The 26803-nt window shown below is 43.0% G+C and overlaps 1 protein-coding gene across 1 annotated transcript in view; it reads right to left on the bottom strand.

Moving 5' to 3' along the window:
• Positions 1-366: 366 nt before the first annotated feature.
• The window catches only part of PIP4K2A (phosphatidylinositol-5-phosphate 4-kinase type 2 alpha), a 183145-nt gene continuing 156708 nt past the window's right edge, over positions 367-26803 (bottom strand). Inside the window, exons 7-10 of the mRNA XM_040248576.1 lie at positions 14442-14555; positions 6460-6700; positions 4959-5062; positions 367-2576 (exon numbers count right to left, since the gene is read on the bottom strand). Coding sequence (XP_040104510.1) covers positions 2496-2576; positions 4959-5062; positions 6460-6700; positions 14442-14555 — 540 coding nt within the window. The 3' untranslated portion in view covers positions 367-2495. The remainder of the gene's footprint in view (positions 2577-4958; positions 5063-6459; positions 6701-14441; positions 14556-26803) is intronic.

Below are 26803 nucleotides of genomic sequence, written 5' to 3'. Positions count from 1 at the left end.
CTTCTAGCTTTTTAGAAGCCACCAATGGCATTCCAGTAAAGTTTCAAAAAATGCTGAGTGACCCACAGAACTATGGTTGGTAGATTTAAAAAATCTAACCGCGTAACTTTAAAGGGTGTTCACTGAAGAGGTTTCTTTCTCTGTCCGTCTTTCAACAAGTCAGCTTTGTCACGCGTGTCATGGCACGGTTCTGTTATTTGCTAGTGAAATAGTTCACAGGTTGAAGGCAAAGCTCCTGTTTGTGAAAAGATTCAATTTTAGTTTTACTTCTTCAGGATCAGCTAAAGACACTCTTAGTACTGAGTATTTAAATTTTGTTTGCAATAAAGAGACACACAATTGAGAGAGAAGCACAAAGACTCCACCTTGTGAGTCATCAAAGTGCTTTATTTTGTAAAGCCCGGCTCATAACTGGAGTGTACTGTTAGCACTAGAAGATACAAGGCAAACTTCCTCACTCTGTCTGAAGATTTGATCAACAGGATGGGTGACAGAGACTGTTACAGACAAAAATAAAGCATTTTGTAAACTTCTAAAAGCATACACAGATGGGCCACACAGGAAACAGTTACTCAAATAATGTGTGGGTACCTTCTCTTTACTTCAGGGTCTCACATTTGTAATCCTGGATTAAAGAAACTGCAGCCTAACTTCAGAGCACTGAAAGGGACTCGATGCCAGAATGAATGGTGGGGTGGGGGTGGGGGCATATTAAATCACCATTTCAATTAATTTAGACACATGAAATACAGATTTGGACAACCAGATCACAGTGCTGTCAACGTCGTCTGCTGAGGATAACGATTCCGAGTGAAGTCAGTAGATGGGGTAGAATGGCCTTGCCCCCCAGATTCCAGCTGCTGTCACCTCGTATTTTCTGAAGTAAACCTATATACTGTGGGCACAGTTGCAGACTTGATAAGCCCTGAAGTAAAGTTACTGGAAGAGGCAGTATGGCGGGACTATTTGTTGAGTTGCAAGTAATTATTAAAGGGTGGATTTTTTTCTTTCCTGAACCTGCCTACAAAAATCATCTCACATTTTAAACAAAGAATTTCAAAGGCACAGCTTTAGCACAGTGTATAAGTTGATAACGTATTCCTAAGCAAGTCTAATATTTTAGCTTGACGCCTTTCAGAAAATGCCAGGAAGTTGGTAAATACATGATTGATGTTGGAAATTTATAACTTGATTAGACACAGTCAGCACAGTTTAGGGCAATGAACTTACATAACCAGATCTGGGTTAAACATTTTCTTTAAAAATAAAAAAAATCATTAGACTGATAATGTACATCTGGAGGAAAACAACCCTTTTCTTTTTACTGTAAAAGACTGTCTACCTGGTACTTTGAATAAAACATTCACTCCAAAACGTGACTGCAGGATACATTTCAAAATATGACAAACATTATTTCACCTACACTGTAAAATGACTTTACATGTAAACTTCAAAAATCACGTGCTGTACATTAAATTTTTAGATTCAAAAATATCCCTGTTTTCCTAATAATGTAAACAGTAATATTGAGGATTTCAGTTAAAGGGCAAATTTATAACAAAATACCACTGTTCAACAGGAGAATTGAGAGTTCTAAATGCTTTGCTCACCTTCCCACCATGGGAGATGTAGATACCATTGCCCGAAACTATGCATTTTTCAGATAAGCTTTTGTTTTTATTTTTGTAGCATTAATTCCTGTATTGCAACGAAAGAGTGTTATCAGTGAAGAAGCTCCAGGCAAGAAAAGAGAAGTAAGCAGTTTTCCTGGACACATTTACGGAGGTGAAAATGTACAGAGAAGAGTCACTAGGGGCATCAGCTTCCTGCTGGAGGAGGGGCGTTTGTCCCCGGACACAGGGAGTCCCGACACCCAAACCAGGAGGCACGGGAGATGCCAGCCTCCTTCGTCCAGCGCCCAGGTACAACTATTAAGGAGTGTCAGCGTGCGTGGTAGAAGTGTAACATCTGCAGTAAGTTTTTTTTTTCCTCTTAATCACCATCATTATTATTATCATCATTATTATTATCTTCATTATTATTACGAATACTGTCTCACATCTTTCAACTCCAGAGAATAAACTGATCCACAGTTTATCATGTGGTGCCAACCTGGTTGGTCTGACATGCATTGCCTTCTCCCCCTCCCCCCTCTCGTGTTCGCTCACTCACTCATTCATTCATTCATTCATTTGTCCACAGCTGGAATCAGAGGTTTGTTGCCCCAAACACACACTGACCAAACCTGGTCAGTTTCCATTAATCAATCGATTTTTAAGATGCACACACGCGCAGACACACACACGTCAGAAATAGCTAGAATGATGCTGGGAAATATCAGGTAGCTATTAAAGCGAGTAGCCCCCAAGTCAGTCATCTTGGCCTGAAGATGTAAACGAGGAGGTGTGCTTCACTGAGTTTGGTGTTCATTTTTCCTGCGCTGAAGCCACCTCTATCCTTCCCATGCTCACATCCATCCACAGTTGCGCAGGACGTTACGTCAAGATGTGGCCAATAAAGTCCAAAAAGCGCTTGGAATACTGTTCTGGGTTCACGGTGGAGATCTCCGCACCAGCCTGGGCAGTGTGGGAGAAGAGGAAGAGTGATACTGTTAGAACTACTTGACCAGCACCTACAGCAGCTTCCACTGCAGCTGAATATGAAGCCAGCCATTTCAAACCTGTGCAGCCTCTACTCGTAACTCAGAATATCTTGGATATGGGTCTGAATAACCAAGACTCTTAAGAATCTGGGTGTGAAAATGAGGCAGAGTCTCAGGAAAAACAGAGGCTGGTGTCATAAACACTGTGACTGCTGCCACCAAAAAAAAAAAAAAAATCCAACCACGTTTGAGATGTTCCCATCAAATGTGGCATTTGTGTGGCCTCCATTCAGAAGCCACGGGGACAACACTTCTGTTTCTCAGGAGAGCAGATGGGAGACGCCTTGAGAACAACACCAACAGCGATGTCTGGCCAAAGGGAAACTCCGATGACAAGGACAGAAGGGCCGTGTTCATTTTTCAGGACCAAAGTAAGCTGCTGGGTGCTCAGAAGTAAGGAGCGGCAGTGGCAGGGGTGGCGTCAGCTGTGACTGCGCTTCCCCTGAGGGGCCACGGCTGGTCCTTGCAGTGCAGGCACAGGGGTGCCGCTGTCCCCCTTCACAGAGGCCTGCCTGGAGCTGGGAAGCCAGCCCCTCGAAGAGGTTTCCTGTGACGAGCACAGTGCAGACCAGAAGACCCTCAGTAGTTACTGGCCAGCTTTCAGAGCTGCAAAGGGTAGGACCAGAGTTTTTACCAAGTCACCAGGTGCTCCTTTGATACCAGCAGCTCACAGAGGAAGCTGTAATTTCCATGCCTGGCCTGGGCCCCTGGGATCTCCATAGAGGAGCCCCGGTTTTGAAGGCAGAGAACGGTTCCCAGCAGCAGGTCAACACAACGTTCCTTTGCAGAGAGTAATGTCTTGCTCTTGCAAACTGCACCCGATTTTAGGCTGGGTGCCATGTTTGCCCTGGCACATTTCCAGTTTCACCTGGTCTAGAATATCATACAGGTTTGAGGAAGGGTGGGAACAAACAGAGCCTCTCCCCACTCACCACAAAGCCCCATCAGCAAGGCGTTTAGGGCCCTGTCAGCAGCTGGGGGAACTGGGGTGCCAGGGCATTTCCTCCAGGTCACACAACTGGAGAGGTGAGGTAGGGACTCGGGCCTAGTTCCGTCCCTGCAGTACAGCCAGGCTTTTCAACCAGAGATGAGCATCGGAGTTACCGGAGCCTTTCAGAGACAACCTCCCCCACTAGCCTCCTGAACTGGACTCAGAATCTGGGGACGGGGTGGTGCATCTGGCTGGCACAGACTTTAAAGTGGTTCTCAGAAGGCTGCAGTGCCCACCCTTGTGAGAACTGCTGTGTACCCTCCTCTCTGACAGAGGATTTCCAATGTGTTCAGTGGGTGGGGTGAGGTCCTGGTTTGGGCACTGCACAAACTAGTTGGCAATGTGACTGAAATATTTCTGTGGCAAATGGGATATGGTGTTGGCCTGGTTCCATTGCTGGAATGACAGCCTGTTTGATTTTAAAATAAAGAAAAAGAGCCTTTAATAGATGTCAATGTTCTGGTGGATCTTGGTTGACTCCACCCTGGGGAAGTGTGAACGAGCCAGAGCACAAGTTTAGCCGCACGTGGTGGGCTTTGTGGCCTTTTCAGCACACCTGGAAAGCCAAAGTGGAGTCCTACAATGCAGGCACAGTGGAGATTCACAACTGGTGAAGTCCAACCGGCAAATGGGCCTCACTGGTTTACTGGGGGATGGGGTTGAGTCCTGGGGAGCAGTCCTCTCTATCCTGCCTAGTGACCTGATCCTGGCGAGTTACTCCGTAAATGCTCATCCTCAGCTCCTTCACCTGATAAGGAGCACACTAGTTATCCTTATCAAGGCTTGTCACGGGATTCCACAAGTTAACATATGCCGGGAACAGTGAGAATTCCGGACAAGGACAATAAAAGCGAGGGACTCGTATCACTAAACTTTGATCTTGCACTCAAAAACCTTCTGTAATAGAAAAAACTACAGTCCACTGTGTGGAGGGATACTGTGTTTCTTAGAAGCATCTTAAGTAGAGACTAACTGCTTCAGTTCTAAGCACTTTTTATTAAAACAGCTGTCGTCATTCAGCGCTTTTGTCTTTGAAGCATTTTCAAACAAAAAAAGAATTTGTGTAATATTCTCATGATGCGTGTGTCTGTTAATAACCCCAGTGGGTAACAGAAGAGCCGCGCAGGGTCTAAAGTGACTTGCCAGAGGCCTTGGGAGCTCTGACTCTGCGTTGGAGTGCAGCCCCTGCAGAGAACCCGAGCCATGGAAGGGACTGGACAGCTCCCAGGAAAGGAGTGGACCTTCGCGGGCCCCTGCACGACAGGAAGCAAGGAGCAGAGAGGGAAACCAAACGGAGATACTTACGCCGTGTTTAACAGTTTTTGCAGCGTGGGCAGCTTTCTTTTTCGCATCATAATGAGTCAGAATGTCAATAATTGCCATAAAGTACACCTCCTTCCGAGGCGAATCTGTAAGGGATGAGAGACATGATTGTGGGACAGATGGTGACAACACCTGGGACAGTGTGAACTGCCGAGGGAGGAGGGGGGAGGGGTTCAAGGTCTGAAAGCAAAGGCAGTAGGGGCTGTTAGAAAGTCTTGTGCATCCCCAGGAAACAGCTTAACTTTCTGTTCCCAATTCTCTCTCAATTTAAAAAGTAAAAAAGAATATAACCCCAGGATATTACCAGCAGAGGTCCAAGGGTGAGGCTGTATGTTTTTTATTAATCTGCATTTTCTTTAGTGATTGTATATTACTTTGGTATAAAGAAAAGTGCTTTTTAAAGAAATACTGTTTAAAACAGGAATTGGGTTGGCCAAAAAGTTCATTCCGGTTTTTCCATGAGATGCTATGGAAAAATCTCAATTAACTTTTTGGCCAACCCAATAGAAGTAATTATGCTCACACTTTGTACTGTTACCTGTAACTGTTCCTAATGCTCGTTGGCTCTAGTATCAGAACTGGATAAAGGCATACATCATCTACAATACCCGTCTTCTACACATTTCCACAAATAAGCTGCTGTTTCAATTATGAACTATTGTTCAAGTATACTTGACTCTAATTTTCTGTGTTGAAGAAACCATTTTGGTGAGCAAAATAAAAAGCAGAACTCAAACTCAACCTGGCTGCTATGCCATGAGATTTTTTTTTTTAAAACAATGATGAACCACTAATTTTTATTACTAAAACAAAAAACCCAGAGGCCTGTGTTTATCTCAAATTTTTTCATGTATAAGTAGCTAACATAGCATGTAATATTCCTATAAATACCCAATCACCCAGATAGTGAGGATTAAAATCAATCTCACTTTGATTGATTAAGGGGCCACAGACCCCTTAATGGGGGAAGAGCAGAAGACATACGCAGCAGCAAATCGGAGCTGCTCTTCCCACACCTGGGCTAGCCTCAGCTTCCCTTCCTGAGAAGGAAGGATACCTGCCCTACACAATGTCCAGAGGAGGTCTGGTGTGGCCCATGTGTGTGGCTAGCTCAGGACAGACTTGTGATTTGAGATCCACACAAAAGAGAGATGGCTAAGAAAAAAAATATTTAAAAATATTTCTTATATGTGGTACAGACATTTACACAAACATGTGCATATGGGTGCTGTGTGGTTTCACCTGTTCCCTCAACATCCCACCATTCAAGGATTTCCTCACATTAGATTTCAAAACCAGGGATTACAGTTACCTTTAATATACTCTGTCCCGAAATCAGTTGATTAGGACTCTTGAGAAGGAGTCTTACAGGACAGCATGCTTTTAACTGGGTTGATGATTACCAGTAGATTAACAGTGCAAAAAAAAAAAAAAAACCACCAATGGTAAAAAAAAAAAAAAAGTGGATGGTATCTCCACTTACTTTCATGGCATTTAATTCCATAGACGTCAATGTTTGGATCAAACTCGCCCGGAGCCAAGGGTGGCGAGCTGTTGAGTGTGTTCCCAGGGCTGTCGGGAGGGGTCCCCACAGGGTGGGCGCCGTCGCTCTCCCCCTCCTCCTCCCCGTCCTCCTCACACTCCACCTCCTCCTGCTCGGCTCTCTCCACGTCGTGGATTCCCACCAGCAGGCTGTAGTCCATGAGCTTCAACTGGGCAAGAAACTGGAGGGGAGGAAGCGACACGATCGTTTATGCCTTAAACACAGCCCCAGATTTAAAGATAGCAAGCTCACAGAAGCACATGTAGAAGGCAGTGAGCCCTGGGGCGGCAGAGGCGAGAAGAGGACTTCCTGCAGAGCGGCCAGGAGCCTCTCATACAGGGCAGTCTCCTCCCAGGCAGCTTCTCGGGCGGAGCTGCAGCCTCCACTTGGGGCTGGCTCAGAGCCAGGACGGCTTCCCTGAACTGCAAGGCTGGAAGCTGAGAGGGATGTGTGCATCACATCGACGAGGACTGCACCAAAGTGCAGAGAGCACGACTGGCAAGGAGGACACTCAGGAAGAAAAGATTTCTCCCAACGATTAAGACTGGCTAAAGGGAACCCAGGGACCTCCCACGGCGCTGCCCGGGGAGCCTCTCAGATCTGGCTTGTGAAAGCACTTTGAAACAGCACACTCAGTGAAGCTGAGTATTATGCTGTCCATCACAAATAAGTAAAAGCACCAATGTCCTAATCAACCAGCAAATGCCTCTGTCACTGCTCTTGTCAACAACACCCTCCTTCAGTCCTGCTCGGGGGCGTCCTGATGGGAGCGGGGGCCGGGGAGGCTCCTCCCTGGGCCCCTCCCATGCCCTTTTTATCCAGAAGCTCTCTCTGGCCTGTTCCCCTCGCCCCCAGTGCCCACAATGGATGCCCTCCAGAGGTGTGGGCACAGCTGGAGATGTGGATTGCCACGTGGCAACATCTCCTACCCATGAGTGTGTAGTGGGTGCAGGGTGGGTGGGGCTTGGCCAGGCCTGGTCCTGCTCAGCTTGTAGGGCGACAAGGCACAAGCCCCCTTCTCCCCTTCCCTGCTTCCTCTGGCCCTTGGAAGGTCCCTAGGAAGTGGCAAGGACTGCATGTTGTCGGACTTCCCCTTCTGGTCCTCTGGCGAGGGACGCATTTCATCTTGTCATGCCTTTCGATGGGGCCTCTTTTCTCAAAGGGTAGAAACAAAATCTCACGTGGTCCATGGGACCTAGATAGTTTGGTCTCATCACCCCTCAGGCCATCTTGCATTCTGTTTTGGCCTCTGGCCCTTTACTTCCCATGAGATCGTGAGGTCTCGGCTGCAGGGCCGTTGCTCTTGGAAGCCTGTTGCAACTCCTGCCTGGGCATGTGTGCCCTGCACACATGTGTGCCCTAAGGACACCTGGCTTAGCTGCACACGTGAATTCCATGAACAGAGGAGTCTGGAGGGCTACCGTCCATGGAATCCAGAATTGGACAACACTGAGTGACTAACACTTTCACTTTTTTTTTTTCATTTTATTAAATTATTTGAGAAACTTCTCTATATTCCCCAAACACTGCAGGCCCCCGGGGGCAGGGACTCTGGCAGGTTTTGCCCCTGAAACTGCATTATGATTAGTCAGATCATCTCACCTGCCTTCACTAATCAAGGTAGTTTAAGACTCGCAAGTCCCCCAAGGGGTATGTAGCCGGAACAATGTGTCTGCCTGGTTCTTTTCTAGGAACTTGGAATCAGCTCTGTCGAGTTCCAGATGAGCGGGTTAAGGCTGGATAGACCCACCGACCGTTCATCTGGGCATGCGTGAGGGTCCTTTCACAGGTGCGAGGATGGCCAGCCCCACCTTTGGATCGTGCAGAGGTCAGTAGCCTGGTTTACGCCTGCGCCGAACGAGGACTCCCGCACCTTTTCCCAATCTTCTTTCCCTACGCTCTACGCCTCAGACCGCCCTGCCCCTCGGTAAACACCTCCTCCAGTGAGCCCCTGGCTTGGGGAGGCGGACTAGAGATTTGCTCTTTCTGCTTGGCTGCCCTGAGAATAAACCTTCTGTTGCAGACCTCGGCATCTCGGCGTCTGACTGGCTCCAGGTTGGGCACAAACGAACCTGGTTTGGTGACACCATCGCTGCCCTCCTGACTCCCAGGTAAGTGATGTAGCTACTCGATATTTACCGAACAAGTGAATAGGCTGCCTGCTGCTACTTCCCCTGTCCCCCTTTCCTCTAATTTCCCCTGACCCCTTCCTCTAAGAAAAACAACCCCTTAAACCAAATAAAAAGAATAAAGCAGCAACAAAAAATCTTCCTATGAGACTGCAAGAGGCAGCACCCACTGGAAGCAAAATGAAGTCATTTACAACATTATCTTTGCTCTGCAGAGCAGAGTCTCTCTGTACATATAGGTCCGTTTGACTTTCAGATGGATGAGGTACAAATCCACTTTCGAGTGTTTTGGAGAGTACAAAAGGGGCTGCCTGTAATTAACGTGCCAAAGGTCAGGCAGGGAAAGGGTAACAGCCTGGGCTGTACTGCCCCACGAAGTAGAGTGAGTCTTCACACCCACCTGTGCTACTCACAAGGTCAGCCCGGCCCAGAGCTCCTTTCTTGCGTCTCTGATCTGTGGTCTGACCACTGTTTGGACTCCTTACCCAGAAAGGAAACATTTGTATTCAATAATAAAAGCGAAGTTAGCTCCCAGCATCACCCAGTAAAGTATCAGTGAGATAAAAAATGCATCTCCTGGTAAGAAGTTGTTCTGACATACCCAAGACTAAGGAGGTGAGTTGCAGCCCCAAGTGGGGACTATATAAGAAATGGGGATTATGTAAGTCTTCAAATCTGTGTGACTGAGTCAAATGAAGAAGACCAAGGACAGCACAGGAGTTAAACGTATAGCTTTTGCTGATCACGTGACCCACTGAAGAATCAGATCATCTTAAATAAAAGTTAAGTTTTGGAGTCAGATGGGCAGTTAAATCTGAGGTTACTTGCTCCATCTTTTATGGAATTTTTTTTTAATGGAGACCACTGCTTTACAATGTTGTGTTAGTTTCTGCTGTAGGGCATCGTGAATCAGCCACATGTATACATGCATCTCCTCCCTCGTGAGCCTCCCTCCCTCTCACCCCCCTTCCCACCAACCTGAGCACCCTGTGCTCTACAGCTGCTTCCCACTAGCTGTCTGTTTTACACACGGTACTGTATATATGTCAGTGCGGCGCTCTCAGTTCCTCCCACCCTGTCTGTTCCCATCTGTGTCCACAAATCTGATCTCTACATCCTCGCCTCTGTTCCATGAAAAATGGTATTTATGAACCTATTCACTCCGTGTCTTGATGATGAATTCACTACTCTGAACCTCAGTTATTCTAATTATAAAATGGGACCACAGTGGTGGAGAAGGGATTAGAGAGAATGTAGTGGGGGCAATGAAAAGTACCTTGCATGTAGCAGTGGAAGTGGTTTTTTATAACTTTCCCTGTTGTTACTGTGGTAAAAGCCTTTTTTCCATCAAGTACGTAACTGAAATATACCGGTTCAGGTGACATATGCCAAGAGGCGAATGTGTTGAACAGCCTGTACTGATGCCCCAGCTCTTATCACAAAACGTCGTTTAAAATCTCTTCTAAAGTAGAGGGAAACACAATAGGCAGTAGACCTGAGATTCTTGCTGGGGAAAGTCGCTGTAGGACATCTCAAAACTACTGTGGGCTGAAGATGACAGGCCCCAAGAAGAGGGATTCAGGGCTGCCCGGAGGTGTGTCTCCAGCTAATATTTGGAACTTAAACACATTTACTGTCTTCTGCTCATTCCTTTAAACTTCTAACTCAAATTAGTGATTTTTAAATATATAAAATTTCAAACCATGAAGATTTAAAATCTTTAGGTTCCCTTGCTTTCCAACTTAATAACTGTCCGCCAGACCTTGATCAGCTTATTTGTCCCTCAGAATATCCCACCTAACCCGCTTTCCTCATAATTCATTCTTCATTATGCCAAATCTGAGCTAGTATTTCCTTTACGAGCCCTGTTACAAACACTTATTGAAAACTGTATGGCTAAAGAGCTGTTGGAGAAGGCAGTGGCACCCCACTCCAGTACTCTTGCCTGGAAAATCCCATGGAAGGAGCAGCCTGGTGGGCTGTAATCCATGGGGTCGCTAAGAGTCAGGCATGACTGAGCGACCTCACTTTCACTTTTCACTTTCATGCATTGGAGAAGGAAATGGCAACCCACTCCAGTGTTCTTGCCTGGAGAATCCCAGGGACAGGGGAGCCTGGTGGGCTGCCCTCTATGGGGTTGCACAGAGTCGGACACGACTGAAGCGACTTAGCAGCAGCAGCAGCAGCAGCAAAGAGCTGTTAATAAACTCTGTATGTCATCTTTGGAGAAGTGTCTATTTAGATACTCTGCCCATTTTTCGATTGGGTTGCTTGTGTTTTTGTTGTTGTATGAACTGATTATATATTTGGGAAATTAAGCCCTTGTTCGCATCATTTGCAAATATTGTCTTTCATTCTGTAGGCTGTCTTTTCATTTTGTTTATGGTTTCCTTGGTTGTGCAAAAGCTTGTTAAGTTTGATTAGGTCTCATTTGTTTTTTTATTTCTATTGCCTTGGGAGGCTGACTAAGAAAACACTGGTACTATTTATGTCAGAGAATGTTTTGCCTATGATCTCTTCTAGGAGTTTTATGGTCATATCTTTATGTTGTTAAGCCATTTTATTTTTAGGCATGGCGTGATGGTGTGTTCTAACTTCAGTGATTTATATGCGGCTGTCCGACTTTCCTAGCACCGCTTGCTGAACAGATGATCTTTTTCCCATTTTATATTCTTGTCTGCTTTGACCATAGGTGTGTTGGTTTTTTCCCTGGGCTCTCTGTTCTATTCCATTGATTTGTATGTCTGTTTTTGTGCCAGTACCACACTGTTTGGATTACTGTAGCTTTGGATTCAATGGACATGAACTTGGGCAAACTCCAGGAGATGATGAGGGACAGGGAAGCCTGACGTTCTGCTGTCCATGGGGTCGTGAAGAGTCGAACACGACTTGGTGACTGAACAACAGGCTTTGTAGTGTTGTGCTTTTTCCTCAGGATTACTTTGGCAATTCTGAGTCTTTAAAGGTTCCATATAGATTTTAGAGGGTTTTTTAGTCTGGTTCTGTGGAAAATGTCATGGGTGATTTGATAGCTGCTCCCTCCCCTCCAGTACTCTTGCCTGGAAAATCCCAAGGATGGAGGAGCCTGGTAGGCTGCAGTCCATGGGGTCGCTAAGAGTTGGACACGACTGAGCGACTTCACTTTCACTTTTCACTTTCATGCATTGGAGAAGGAAATGGCCCACTCCAGTGTTCTTGCCTGGAGAACCCCAGGGACAGGGGAGCCTGATGGGTTGCCGTCTATGAGGTCGCACAGAGTCAGACACGACTGAAGCGACTTAGCAGCAGCAGTCCTCCCCTCCACGCCAACCCCCCCAAAAAATGTGAGGCATGAGATGGCGTGTGATGGGGTGGATGCCATGGGACACAAAGCATAGTCTCTTGTGTGAAATTTGGATCCCAGTGTGAACCAATGAGAGATGAGGACCAGCCCTCCATGGTCACGGTCAAAGCTGACAGGAAGAGAGTCAGAGGGCAAAAGTGACCTTCCATTCTCCATCAAGTGCTTTCTTTGGGGAAAAGGGCTCTCACATATGCTCACATGTAAAGCTATCAGAACTAACGTACTTTGCTACTTTGACCAGCATATAAATAGAACAGAATTTCAAATGCAGAGAAAAGCTGGCTAGGTTCTTATTTTCCTACAGAAATATTTGAGCTGTAATGAATTCATTTTTTACTTAAAACATTAAGTCACCCCCCACCCCTACCCCATCCTGTACTTAAACAGACCAGCCAGCTAAATTAGCAAGCATGGAACTGATGGAAAATGAAACTAGATTACATTCTATCAGCTGTCAAGCTACTTTACCATAATTACCTGCTTAAAAAATTAATAATGCTTCTGCATGATTTTCAAAACTAGACACTTACCAACCATTGAGAATTTTATTAAAAGGAAAGAATGCTTTATGCCCTGCCTCCATTTAAACAAAACAGCTAAGTGGGAGAGCCATGGATGGGATTAAAATTAACCAAATCTTCTAATCAACAACACTATTAGAGACAATGAAAAGGCAAAGAGAATCCTTGTGTAGTTCAATGGTAAATTTGAATGGCTTCAGTTACATAATTTCTGGAGTCTAAAAATCAGAGTGATATACAGCTGAGAGGAAAAACAGATAAAAAACATTTTTGCAAGCAGATGAGATATCCCTAAGGGCTATTTACTATAACTGCTAAAGCAGTATTACTTCTCATGATCAAAGCCTTTCAGGATAATGAATAAAACCCCCAAATAGTATGTCTACCTATGGCACTTAGTTATCAGATCGAGTTGACCCCAAAGTAAAAGGGAAATACTTAACTAATATGCATTTTAATAAAAACTGCTGACAACTGAGGAAAAATAAATGCTGAATAATGAGAAACTGGAGAAAAACCACTTTTTAACAAGACACTTGGTGGTCCTCTTTACAAATAACCAATATCTAGGTTCTAATCAAAGCATATATATGATATAGGTTAAAATGTAAAAAAATTTCTTAAAGTAACTTATAACCTAAAAATAATCATGAACTAATTTGGTTGGTCTATGTGTCTTTAAATGAAAGATGTTAGGAGATTAAAAAGAAAATTATAATACTGCTTCTGCCCTCATGGGGGATATAATCTAATCCGTGACATTTGTTTGTTCTTGGCTTAAGTCATTTTTTTGTTTTGTTTCAATTTTTTTGGCCATGCTGCACTGCTTGCCAGGTCTTAGTTCCCTGACCAGTGATCGAACCTGGGCTCTGGTGGTGAAGGCGCTGAGGCCTTACCACTGGATGGCCAGGAAATTCCCAAGTCATTTTGTCTTTAATGACACAAGAAAGAATCTTTTCACAAAGCCTTTGTAAGTAGCAGATCTGTACTGGTATGTGGGGAACTGTATTTCCAAGTTAACAAAAACAAAAAATGCACACATGAACAAAAGTAACAGCTAAGAATACTGTAGCTTAGTTACTGTCTAAATTAGAACTCTCTCTGCACTGTTCTGTAACCTAACACACTTCAAAAAAAGAACTTTTTTCCTGAATTTATTTCTAGTAGATTTATATAAAGAAGTTCATTGGGAGAACTGCACTGCCTTTACAATAAATAAAAGATAGGGAAAGGTGTATTTTTAATACTTAAAACAATATTTACAAAGAGAACTCCTTTATAGACTAAAAGGCCACTTCCACATAGTATTTTATTTCTCACAGCATTCCCCCTTGACCCTGGTGTCCTAAATGGCCTCTGTGCTGTTCCCATGCTGTGCAAGGCTGACTTGATGGGCCCAACGATGCTGATGTCATAGAGGCTGGTGGCAATGTTATTGAGGCTGGTGTTTTCTGACACCCAGCTGTGGTTCAGATGGAGAAAACCCCAAATTCAAACAGTTACCATACACTTGTCAACATGCTCTGGTCTTTGACAGGATGCAGTCAGTCCTCTCCCCTCCACCCCGGCCCTGGTTGCTGGGGGGCAGGGAAAGGCAGTGGGTCTGAAGGGGCTGTAACCTCGCACAGGCTACCCCCACAACCAAGAAGATGGGACCCTGGGGGAGGGGACACCAGCAGAAGACACCGTATGCCTGCTTTCGTTTGTCCTCTGAAGGAGGGAGCTGCTGAATCAGCACACTTCTCTTTTAAATCAGATCACATATGAGCTACACCTGTTTATAGCTGCTTTGGCTAATGTACAACATATATTTCTGCCTTGGTTTCAGATACAAATAGATGGTTTTAAAAGCTTCTAAAAACCCAGCAGTGTTGACATTCATACAAGGGGCCATCTCTTATATTGATTTTTTTCTTTTTTTTTCCTTACCTCTACATCCTTCTTCAGCTTTTCCAGGAATACCTTTTTGTTGTTGTCATCAATATAAATCTTCTGACCCTCATTAATGAAATCATTATCCTTTAGAGTTGGCAGTTCTTTGGCCTAAAAAAAAAATTGAGAAATTGGGAAAAAGAATAAGGAAAGAGCTTGACAAAAATCTAAAGGACTCCTACGCTCTCCAATCCTGGAGGTTAAGTTTCCACCCCGGAGGCTGAGTTGCCCTGCTCCCTGAGGGGTCTTACCAAAGGCAACAACATGTGAGGTGGCTTGAGTGCCGCAAGGGGGCGCCAGTGAGCTATGACTACTGGAAGCATTCCCACTAGGAATGGAGGGTCCAGCATACTCCATATTATAAGGCTTTTGTAACAGATTTCATGGTTTCCTAAGAATGAACCTGACGGTTTTCTTAGATTCACAAGAAGTCTTCTAAGTATAGAATCAGTATTTTTGAAATTCTTTCTCAGGAACCTTCAGTTTTCTTACTGGTTCAACCCAACTCCTCACACACACACTTTTGGGGTAGCCTTTGCTGGGTTCATGTTCATCTGGGTTCAAGATAAAATGTATCTCGCTCAGAAAAGCACCATCCATAATCATGTATAAATCTAAGTTGGGGAGAATATGCAGCCAGAGGTTAGCCATCTGCCCTTCTAAACCATCCAGCACACCACTCCAAGAAGGAAATCCTCTTTTCTTTTGGATAATATTGAAGAAAAATGTCTTCTGGCATAAAGCATATTAAGATGAGACGTCTACCCTTTAAACAGGATGGTAGTGAGCTGGCAACTAAACTATACTTATGCTGACCAACACAAAGTAATGGGTGATTATCAAAATATGGTTCGTAAGCAAAAAACCAAAAACAACCTAGCTTTAAAGTAGTGTGTATTACTCACTTTTGTGCAACCTGCATTCTTGGAGAGTTCAAAAGCCCTCCTCCCTCCTTTTGACTGACCTTGTAAAGAACAACCATTCCTCTTCTTCCAGTTGAAAGGAATTCAACATAATACCTTGCCTTTCTAGTATACTAATGAATGCCTCCTTTCCCTAAGTGTGAACCAAATGGGGGAAAAAACCCAAGGAAAGAAAATATTCTCCATCCTGGTCTCCATACTGCCTCCCCTCATTCAGAGGTACAAAAAACTCACTTGGTACATGTGTTTACTGAAAAAAGAAGTGAAAGTGTTAGTGGCTCAAGTCGCACTCGCCAGGCTTCTCTGTCCATGGAATAATTCTCCAGGCAAGAATACTGCAGGGGGTTGCCTTTCTCTTCTCCAGGGGATCTTCCCAACCCAGGGATCAAACCAGGGTCTCCTGCCTTGCAGGCAGATTCTTCATCATCTGAGCACCAGGGAAGCTGAACCACCTTCCAAATCTCTGCACTGCTCAACTTTTTCTTCCTGTTTTGTAAGGTATACACATGTGTGTAAACTACTCATGTCTATCGTAGACACACATGTGCATGTGTAGTATGCAGTTCTAAATCAGTAGCTTTGCTAGTCATTTTACCTTTGAGAAAATCTGCAGTTTTGTGAGTTCTGATTTTGATATAACTACTGCCAAACTGATTATCTTTGCAAAGCTCAGAAATCCAAAGATTCCATTCAATAAGTGGTTGCTGAATGACTGTCATGTACAGGACTGTAAAAATGAATAGGTGAACATTTCTATCCTTAAAGGAGTTTGTAATTTTATATGAGAGACACTGAAAGCAAGAAAACAAGGCAGTGCGTAAGGCATACAGATACATAATATGGTTCTTGAGGACTGATCTACTTTCAAATACTTTTATGCTGAGTCAGTCTAAAGAAATGAAATACCCTTCATCATAAAAACTTACCAGGGTCCAGATGGATTAACTGCCTAAGTTGGTCATTCATCATTTAAAAATGTAAAATGTGAAAGAAAACTCTAAATGTGAAGATTATTAAATGTTTGAGTCAGTTACATAGACCCTAAGTTATTGGAACTGAAACAATGAAATTTCACAGTGAATGAAACGTGAAGATCTGAAGTTTTAACAAACTCAGAGGCCTGTGAGAAGCTAAGCATCAGGAAAGGTAAAAACTGGAATGCTTCAGAAAGTGCTGAAGCCAGATCTATATACAAACATAGGAGACGCAGAAGGATCAGGATTCCCTAAGTAGACAACATGGGCATTTGTCTACATTTAGGGGATGGCTGTGTGTGTGTGTTTGGGGCGGGGGGCGGGCATTAAGGATTCAGATCTGCCTAAACTCCACAACTCATTTTATGAGTGTAAGCAAAGAACAGGAGAGGGATTCTTGTTTGTGAGCGACAAACCTGAAGGCAGGGCTGACAGGCTAAGGACAAGGCAGTAAATGACACAATCTGTGTTGGGGGCGCCAGTCACATGCATGGAGATGAATGGATGCCATTTTAGGGTCACCCCAGCAGAATGACCTCATGTGACAGGGAGAATATAATCCTACCTCATAAAACTCTGGACACACTGTACTATATTATGAGGCTTACTTGTGAAATTTCCAGGCACTAGGGATGTATTTAGATTGGATGAAGTTCAAAAGAGGGCAACCAGATTGGTTAAGAGACTTAAGGGCTTACTGAAAGGCTCAAGAGGTGTAGGTGGATCCTTAGGGCAGTGGTTAGAGGAACCCAACGCTGATCCACAGATGCCCACCCCGCCCGGTGTCAGCAGGATGGCAGACTGCTTAGGAGCACCAGGGTTTAGAAACATGAATTCTGAGGTTCCTAGCCTTAATCCTCCCCTTACTAGCCAGGGGCCAGTTCCTGGACCTCTGCAGGCTGTCCGGCTACATGCTGAAGGGGAGACCCTGCTAAGCCCTTGACATGCATCCATTTATTAAAGTGTATCATCTCATTTACTCTTCAAAACCACCCTAATTCTCACCATCCTCATTTTACAGACAGAGCAACTGGGTTAAGTGAGATAACACAGCTAAGGTCTCCCAGCTTGGTAAGTGGAGCTGGTAAGCTAGTTTCCGAGCTAACATGGGAACCTGGGCTGCCTGACTTTTAGCACAATTCTGTGTGTGCATGCTAAGTCATTTCAGTTGTGTCCAATTCTGTGTGACCCCATGGACTGTAACCTATCAGGCCCCTCTGCCCATGGGATTCTCCAGGCAAGAATACCAGAGTGGGTTGCCATGTACTCCTCAGCACAACTCTACCTGTAGCAGAATGACAGATTTTGGCCAAAACTTGTGTGACGTTTAAATAGGGAGGCGAGTGGCACTTATTGTTGTCGTTGTTGCTAGGAGCATTCAGTAACTGGTGTGGATTTAAAACTGTATTATAGGTTGAGAGAAAATATTTTCTTTAAAATAGAGCTTCACTGTTTTCTACTAAGAGCTGAATGACAAAACTGAAGCCACCTGACAACAAGACACCCTCAAGAAAAGCCTGGTGCTTGACTTCTTATAAATTTCAATATGTCCCTCTAACAATGAGCAGCATTTATATTAAGGATGCACCTTTTTTTTTTTTTAAACATGAGGGAAACTATTTTGCTGTGAATTAATGAATATCATAAACTCTTGGTGTTAACACTGTCCACAAAGGTGATGTCTACAGAGCAGCACAGAAATAACTGTGGGCAGCAAGCGATCCCACCCCTTGCTTTGCAGCAGCAGATTATTTGCACTTAGGGGAGCTTTGAAAGCGTTGAAGTCTCTGGGTCTGGTTCTTTAATGGGCATCTTTCATAGCCTTTCTAAGTCAACGCAGAACTAGCTAGAGGGCGGAGGAAACCACTAGGGCTAAAGACATCAGCTCAGAAACAGTTGTGAACTGTGGACTCGGAGGCTGGCTCCCAGCTAGCGGCCAGTCACCTTTTTTGAAGTGGTTGTAGGTTAAGTCTTCATTTATTAGCTCTGTGTTAAAGTTCTCCCAGCTAGTGTTGTGTAGATTGGGAGCCTCCAGTACCTCACGTGGTGCTTAAAAGCGGCAGTGCCAAGGAGGACGAGGCGTCCTGCCCTTCCTACACTGCCCGGCCTGGCCAGGGGAGTGAGGCATGTAAAACCCAGGCCAGCACAGCTCACATCTACATCCCTTTTACAGGAAGTGACTGTACTGGGGTGGGCTGGACTCAAAACGGCATTCATCTCTACTGATGTGATGTGTAAATGTATAAACACAGCTAAAGGCATAAGCAGAGCAACACTGGTCTCCTGGTAAGCAAGCTATCTTGCTTTCGTTGTGTGGATGAAACTGGCACAGTGACTATTCCTGGTACTTTCCTGCAGCTAGAGTCAGTATGGCCCAGGTTTCTACTTGGGACACAGATTGAAGCATGCACTTTTGAGCACAGGCTGGAACCACACCACCTGGGTTGTATCTCAGCTCCTCCAGTTATTAGCTGTGTGACTTGAGCGAGTTACTTAACCTTCTCTGTGGCTTGGCTTCCTCACCTTTAAATAGGGATTAGCAGACAACACTGTTGTGAGTATTACACTCATTTGTACAGTTAAAAACCTTAGGGCTCTGCTTGCCACGTGGAGAGTTACATATAAATGTTCTTGTTATTTGCTGGTCATATTCTCAATTATGGTGTGTGTGAATCTAGAAAAAAGTTCATTACTGATAAATCCAGAGCAAAATTTAAAATAAAAAGTTGGCATATTTAACACTTTTGTAACAGCTGGGGTGTTTAGCCCCAGCTGCTCAATCCGTCCAAGCTTCAGTTTCCTCATCTATATAATGGAATATTAATAACACTTATCCAGTAGGGTTTGGAGAAGGCAGTGGCAATCCACTCCAGTACTCTTGCCTGGAAAATCCCATGGACGGAGGAGCCTGGTGGGCTGCAGCCCATGGGGACATGAAGAGTCAGACACGACTGAGCAACTTCACTTTCACTTTTCACTTTCATGCATTGGAGAAGGAAATGGCAACCCACTCCAGTGTTCTTGCCTGGAGAACCCCAGGGATGGCGGAGCCTGGTGGGCTGCCGTCTATGGGGTCGCACAGAGTCGGACACGACTGATGCGATTTAGCAGCAGCAGTAGGGTTAGCGACTGAATGAAAAGACAGGAAACACACAGTGCTTGGCAGTGAGAACTTACGAGGTGTTAGTTTGCATCTTAGTTACCCATCAGTTCTGACCATGACCAATGTTGTTACGAAGTGTTTCCTACTAATGAATATAGACTTCTATCCTCCCTGATTTTCTAGAAGAAACAGGCTCTTTAAATTTGGAATATCAGTAATCTAAGCCATGTTTAAAACTGCCTGTGTTTTCAGGTTTTCTCATTAGGTACAAACACCTCCCGTGACGTTCTCAAGGCTGTTTCACTTCACTGTGTCACACAAGGTACATTAGAGGCTGTGCACGCCCCTGCCTTGGCTGCTCGCCAAACCTTGACTGAATTCTCTTGGCCAGAAAGACCTCCGGTCACTGCAAAAGCTCTCCCTAGCCAGAAAGCTTCACTGAAATCCAAGTGAGAATAAAATGTTGCTTTACAGTAACTGGGTAAGTTAAAATTTTAGAGTAATAAAGTATATTTTATGGCATTTATTAATATGGAATAAAATAGTTATATATATGGCCAAAGACAGAAGTTTGTCTTAATTTTTCATGGGTTTCATTTTTCTCAGAGAGTAAATGATAATATTGGGTAACTTAGTGAATGCGATTTTGCTGACTTAAAGCAAAAATTCACTAATTGAAATCTCGGTAGCCAGAAAACGCCCCCCCAAAACTAGAGAGTAGCAAGCTCCTTGGGAACACTTTCTAAAGTTTTGTTGTTTTTTTTTTGCTGTGAGCTGTAAAAAGAAAACTGTCTCATGATAAACATTCCTCCTTTGCTTTTTGTAACTACACTATTGGGTGAAAAGTCTCCTATTTATTTATTTTTGGCCATGCTAGGCGGCTTGTGGGACTGTAGTTCTCTGACCAGGGATCAAATCGAGGCCCTCAGCAGTGAAAGCCCTGAGTCTTAACCACTGGGCCACAAGGAGAGTGCCAGTTTTTGGTTTTGTTCAAAGCACAGTATTACAGGTTGTCACTCAGCAAGTCCATATTCTTAAATAGTAAGAAACACACTGTTAACAATATTGGCCATTGTCAAAGATGCTTTATGTGCATCAGGGCTTAAAGAGAATCGATGTGTGGACAGTATTCTAAATGTATAAACACTTCTGAATATGTAAGTATTCCCTAGGATACAATAAAAGATGTAAATGATCTCTTAGGACACACTTGGCCAGCAGTTTGAGGTAAAAAAGGGAAAAGTATTCATAACTAAGAGCTACAAAGCCCAGAGCATTGTTTTCAGAACTGTGCCTCTGTAGCCAGCTCAGCAGAAGGCGGTGGCCAGAAAGAAATGATGGATCCTGGGAGCAGAGGGCTCTGCTTCCTTCCATTAGGATGGCAGAAAGAGTTTTAGAAAGTGCAAGGCATTTGCACTTTACATTCGCTTCTAATATAAAAGTATTTAGCACTTTTAATAAAGTTTAAAATTTTAAATTACTGAATTTTGCACATTCTCCAAAAACAAAAATTTGCTTACTTTTTAAAAGGATTTAAATTTTCTATTTGTTTCAAATAGAAGTTAACCTGTTAGTAATATGTTATATTTCATTGGATTCTGTAACTTGGTGCATGATTGTTGTCATTCTTGTGGAGTTTAATAATATTGGATGTGGTAAGAGTTATTAGTAAAGCCAGAAATTACATGGAAATTTTCATTAGTTTTTTAATGTCACTAAAATATCTTTTGGATGACTCAAACATTTTTAAAATCAAATATTTAAAATCTGTATTTACAGACAAAAACTTCAAATACAGAATTCAAATTAAAATATACTGGCTTTTAACATCATTCTACAATTAAGTTTTACAAAGAGTCTATTAAATTGCTACTAACAGAAAAATTAAAAAATACATGTACTTAAAATGCTCAGAGCCAAAATTTATATAATACAGTCACATTTAAGGATGGAAACCTTAACAGGAAGATGGAATGTACTTCTATCACACTCGAGTGTTTACTGCAAACAGGATTCTGGCATCAGAAGGTTTCAGTGAAAAGGATGATGCATAGCATAGCACTCTGTGATTAAAGGACTTGTATTTCAGAAAGAAATGAATTTTTGTTCAACGTGCTCATTGGCAACCTGTTTTTAAAAAGTCTGATTGTAAGCCCTGGTGTCCAGAATTGCTGTCCGGAGTCCCTCTGATGGGCCATGTTACACTTGGAACTGAATGCACAGCATAAAAAATATGCACTAGTTATTGTCTCAAGTTAGGGACTGCTTGTTAGTCCAAGCTCATCTAAATGAAAATAAACTTGCAAAGAAAGAATGAACCCCCTTTCATCAGGCTTGCCAAAGTAACGTCATAAGAATCAGAGTCTGGCGGCCTGAAGATATACTCCAGAAATATTTCTGTAAGGGAGAGACTTTTTAGATAATCCTTACATTAAAGCTGGGATAAAGATAATTTGCCTAAATAACATCACATATGTGGTATCAATTTGGGGGTAAGTAAGAGAGGTTAAAGATTTTATAATAAAATCAGTTCTGCTTCTCAAAACATCCAAGTCACAAACTTGATACATGAAAAGGCAAATTAGTGAATATGCGTAAAGTTCAAACAGAAGTAGTAAAGATAACAGGTGTTTTCTCACAAAAAAGTACATATAACCTTTAAAAACATAAGCGGAACGTCTACATAAGTTCATAGCTTGGGAAATGATCCAACATGTCATTAATAACTAGTTATTTCCATGTTGAGAATGTATATATTTGTGACCAGCATCTGGATATGAAAGTCTCACATAATTTTTGTTTTGAACCTCTTTGTGTAAATGTAGAAAGAGAATATACCTCAACATACTTGGAGAAATAGCACTGCAACTAAGAAGCACAAAACCAGATAAGCCCTGTCATAATTCTACAATTTAGAATTGTTAAGGCTGGCAGGACCCAGCTGTTGGTTATTTATTTTCCCTAAAAGCTGATATTAAGAAAGTGAAACTTACTCCTTTCCTAATACTGCCAGACTTCTCAGAAGGGCCATTTAAGTGGCATGGTGATGGTTTGGCTTTCCTCTGTGAGCTGTGATGTGACAGACGAAGCATGTGCAAGCCCTACAGAATTGATGTGTTTCCATCTGATTGGGAGATTCTGTGGCCTGGATGTTGATGGTGATAGTCTGCTGCTGCTGCTGCTAAGTCACTTCAGTCATGTCTGACTCTTAGCGACCCCATGGACTGCAGCCGACCAGGCTCCTCTGTCCATGGGATCTTCCAGGCAAGAATACTGGAGTGGGGTGCCACTGCCTTCTCTGGTGATAGTCTAAAACATGTCAAAGTCTGAAAATGCATGAAGTTTGCTAAATTGTATAGTTTTTGGTTTAATACCAGTTTAGTGAACATTAGAACTTCATTGTTTGATTATATATCTGCAGCAGGTTGGCTTAAATTCAAGCCATATTACATTTTGGAAGTTGTGTCTCTGCTCCAACTCTTTGAAGAATCAACTGCATAAGTTGTCAGAAATTCCCACATCTAACAGCACTGCTTCTGTGCGCTTGGGATAATCTGAGTTGACTGCATTCAGTGAAGCTGTGTTTATACATTGCCATAAGCCCAGACTGGCCTGAGCACTCTAATGCTGTCGTCTGGAAGAAGCTCCCAGGAATTATACTGCATGTTATCTTTCCTCTTCACATGCCACTCTTACCAAATTCCAAAGGAATCAAACTTTAAAACTCCACTTCCCAGAATAACCCCCATGGTTTACATCATAGGGTTCTTAAGCCTTTGCTCAGACATCTGCAGACTTATGTAACAATTCAGAACATTTTTTTCCATTAGTAACAGCAATCACCATAACCCATGGCCAGAGCACACAGGACTTTGGTGACTGTCAAGTCGGCTGCGGTGCACCTTTGCAGGAGGTAAAGAGTCACCTGAAACAGGAGATTCGTGCAAACAATAAAGCATGAGGACCAATGAGATCCTTTAATTTTACGAATGAAGACAAAGTCAAATGATTTATCCCCAAACTTCCATTAATGCCAGAGCAGGGGTTGGGACTCAGATTGGCTAAGGCTCTGGTTTTGTGCCTTTCCCCTCCAAGCCCACTTTTATATTAATACAGCATTTCAGGGCCAGGAGACAGGCAGATGGCCCTACTTCTGCCTGATGGGAAAATTTCCCCTGTACTTTGGGTGCTGGGATAGGCGTATCTAGCCCTGGCTGGCAAAGGAAATAATTCACTTCCATCTGGAGAGAGAAGAGATTTTACAGAAGGTTAAAGCATTAGCTGAGTTGAGGACCTGAAAACCTTGACATCCTCCCTTTAACTGGTCATTCACTGACACGGAAAAGGAAGCGACTGTTCACTGATAGCAAAGGAGGATTCCCAGAAGAACGCACTGCTGTCCCTGTTCCTTCTGCTCTGAGCTCACTGTCTTTGTTACCTTGCCTTTCACTCATCCCAAAGAACCAGCTGGAGGTGGGAATTAATTATGATTTGTTACAAGTTAAAGATCACAAAAGAAATGCTGAAAACTGGTTTAGGAAAGCTTTTTTTTTTTTTTGGTGTGAGGGTATTAATGATGAATTTTCCTGAACCTTCAGTCAATAATAGGTACAATGTCAGAGATGGTGACAGTCACTTAATTGCTAGCACAATTCACAATTCCTAAGAATAGACCAGGCGGCTTTTTGTAGCCCATTATCAAGGTGTCAACAGTGATTATTGCCAATATAGTTATACAAATGCCAATTGCAGGGCAGCTGTTTTCTTTCAAATAGGTTCCAGGGAGAAGGTTAGATGTTAAAAGGAATCTTCTTATTGTGACCCAATGACTCCATTACACAGGCTTTGCTTTACTTAATAAAACCGGACATGAGTTTTGAGAAGAACTGTGCAGAACGATGAACAAAATGCACATTTGTGTAAATCCCCAGGCCTCACTCACTCTCTCAAGAACATGGGCGTTTTAAAGAGTCAGGTCAAATCCCCCAGAAATCAACTGAGTCCAGTTATGTTTTCTTTTACTTGTCCGGATTCCCTGCTGGGTAGCTTGCTTGCTGGCAGCATGCTAAGACTGTCATTTGTAAAAAGCGGTCTGCTCAGCTATAATTACTAATTTGATGTCACACTGGAATTGCAGCGCAGCTGTGAAAAGATGGACCACCAGGGAGATTCGCATTTCTGTCTCATTTAGAGGGGGCAAAACTGCTGGAGCCATGAATGGAAGATGCCCTTCCATTAATAAAGGAAAGAATTAAAGAATAAAACAAGTCATAGCAGCTGTCAGAATCTGACAACGTTTTTTTTTTTTTTAAAGCACCATTCTGCCTTTTTTTTTTAAAAAAATTCAAGACATCTGTACATGCATGTTCTGATACTTGTTGCCATGAAAGTGATTCCATTATTGTTGGAAAATAGCTTCTTTATTTCCTCAGTTCCATATTCATTATTATGCTAATGCAGATCACACTAATTACATGTCAAGTTCAAATCGTAGGGATGAGACTTGTCTGCACCTATATCATGAAATATTTGAAATGACAGTTTGAAAACTTGTCATCAACAAGTGAAAAGTATGGGAAATTAAAACAACTACAATGATGCAAATGAAAGAAAAATTAGGGATCCAGATTACTAATTAAGCCACGTCAGTGGAGAGTCTCCATGAAAATTGTTCTTTGCAATTTTGCAGAAAATGATTATACGACTGCAATGAAAATATTCTTGCAAACCATCTGATTTCATTTATAAAAGGCTAGAATGTAGAAAATATTTTCAGCCTTTTCCAATTATTTCTAACCAGAGATAAGTGATTATTTTGATAATTTGTGGTTTTATTTATAAAGACAACAGCATGCTGTTCAGAAGAGTCAAAAATATTTACTGATCATGGAAAGAAAACCTGAAAATTGACAGAAAAAAGAAAGCAAGGTAATCTTTTCGAGTTTAAAAATCCAAAGTTTTTAAGACTTCAGCTCCATCGATTCATTTCATTTATCTTTATGTATTACAGTTTAGTAAATATTACTTTGGCTGTTGCTAGCTTTTATAAACAAACTGCCTTATCAGAGAGGCATGATATTCTCTTGTCAAAGCATGCACAGTCTCCATCATTTACCAGTTTTAATTACTTTTATATACCATGTCTTCAAGCCTTTCCCAGTGAGCACCTATAAGCTAGAAGTGGTGGGGGGGTTGGGGGCGGTGGATGGCATTTTGGAGCTGTTGCTCCTGGAGAAAGAGCTATCAGGAACCCCAAGCCCAGAAAGGAGCAGAAAGCATTGACGTCTTCCTTGGGGCTGTTGTATAAACAGTCTTAATGTTTATATAGTGTAAGATACAGTAATACAGACTATATTTACAGAAGTAACTATACATCTCAGATGGAGGAAATATGAATTGGTTGTTTTTGCCAATGTGGTTTGAAGTCATTTCATTACTTTTTTAACTTTTAAATCAAGACTCAATGAATTGTCTTAGCACCACGCTGTTTTGCGTTACATGCTTTTGTCAGTGAAGTGTGGTGGAATGTTTCCTTGTTCATTTTCATGGGATTAATATGAATTTTTGATAATAAATCCCTTTTTCTTTTCTTATTTTAAAGGAAGTCCTAAACATTCAGAAGGTTAGAAATGTGCACTGTAGACTGGAAACCTGGCTTTGTCATGTCAGAACTGTGGGACAGGTTAGAGCTTGTCTGTCAAGTAACTTCACTTACACAAGGGAAGTAGCAATAGCCCCCATCTCAAAGGTAGTGGTCAGGATGACATGGCCAAATTTGTGTAAAATTGAAAACAGGTCTGGCATATAGTATACACTCAACAAACATTGGTTACTATTACATACCTTTCTAAATCCCAGTATATTGAGATTAATAGAAAAAAATACACCCCTCCCCACCCCCCACCCAGGTAAGGTTTTGCCTCTGCCACCAGCTGTGTGATGCAGTGTGAGAAGAGAGGCTCCGGAGTCTCGGATCTGTCACACGTGAGGTGAGTGAACTGGACTCTGACTCTCAAGGTCCCTCTTGTCTCTCATGTCCACCTCCTGGGAGATGTTTTGAGGAATAGTTTGCATACATTCAATGTATGATAAGAAGCATCCTCAGAAAACTGGATTTCTGTTAAACACATTCTGTAATTTCCTGTCTTGTCACAGAAACCTATACCAATAAAAGGCTGAACGTTTCTGGTGAGGCAGGGAGTGGGGCTGTGGTGAGTGCCAGGGGTGCCTGGGAAGCGTGTGGTCCTAGAGGCAGAGATGGGGAGGGGCAGACAGATGATGATGAACTGTCACGCCATGTCAAGTACTGTGGCTTTCCTTCACATGCGTTCTTGCTTTAGGATTTAGGATTCTGAGGCA

Source organism: Oryx dammah, unplaced genomic scaffold (genome assembly GCF_014754425.2).
Source record: "Oryx dammah isolate SB20612 unplaced genomic scaffold, SCBI_Odam_1.1 HiC_scaffold_10, whole genome shotgun sequence".
NCBI lineage: Eukaryota > Metazoa > Chordata > Mammalia > Artiodactyla > Bovidae > Oryx > Oryx dammah.
The sequence above is the reverse complement of the archived record's forward strand: the minus strand, read 5'-3'. Positions and strand labels throughout refer to the sequence as shown.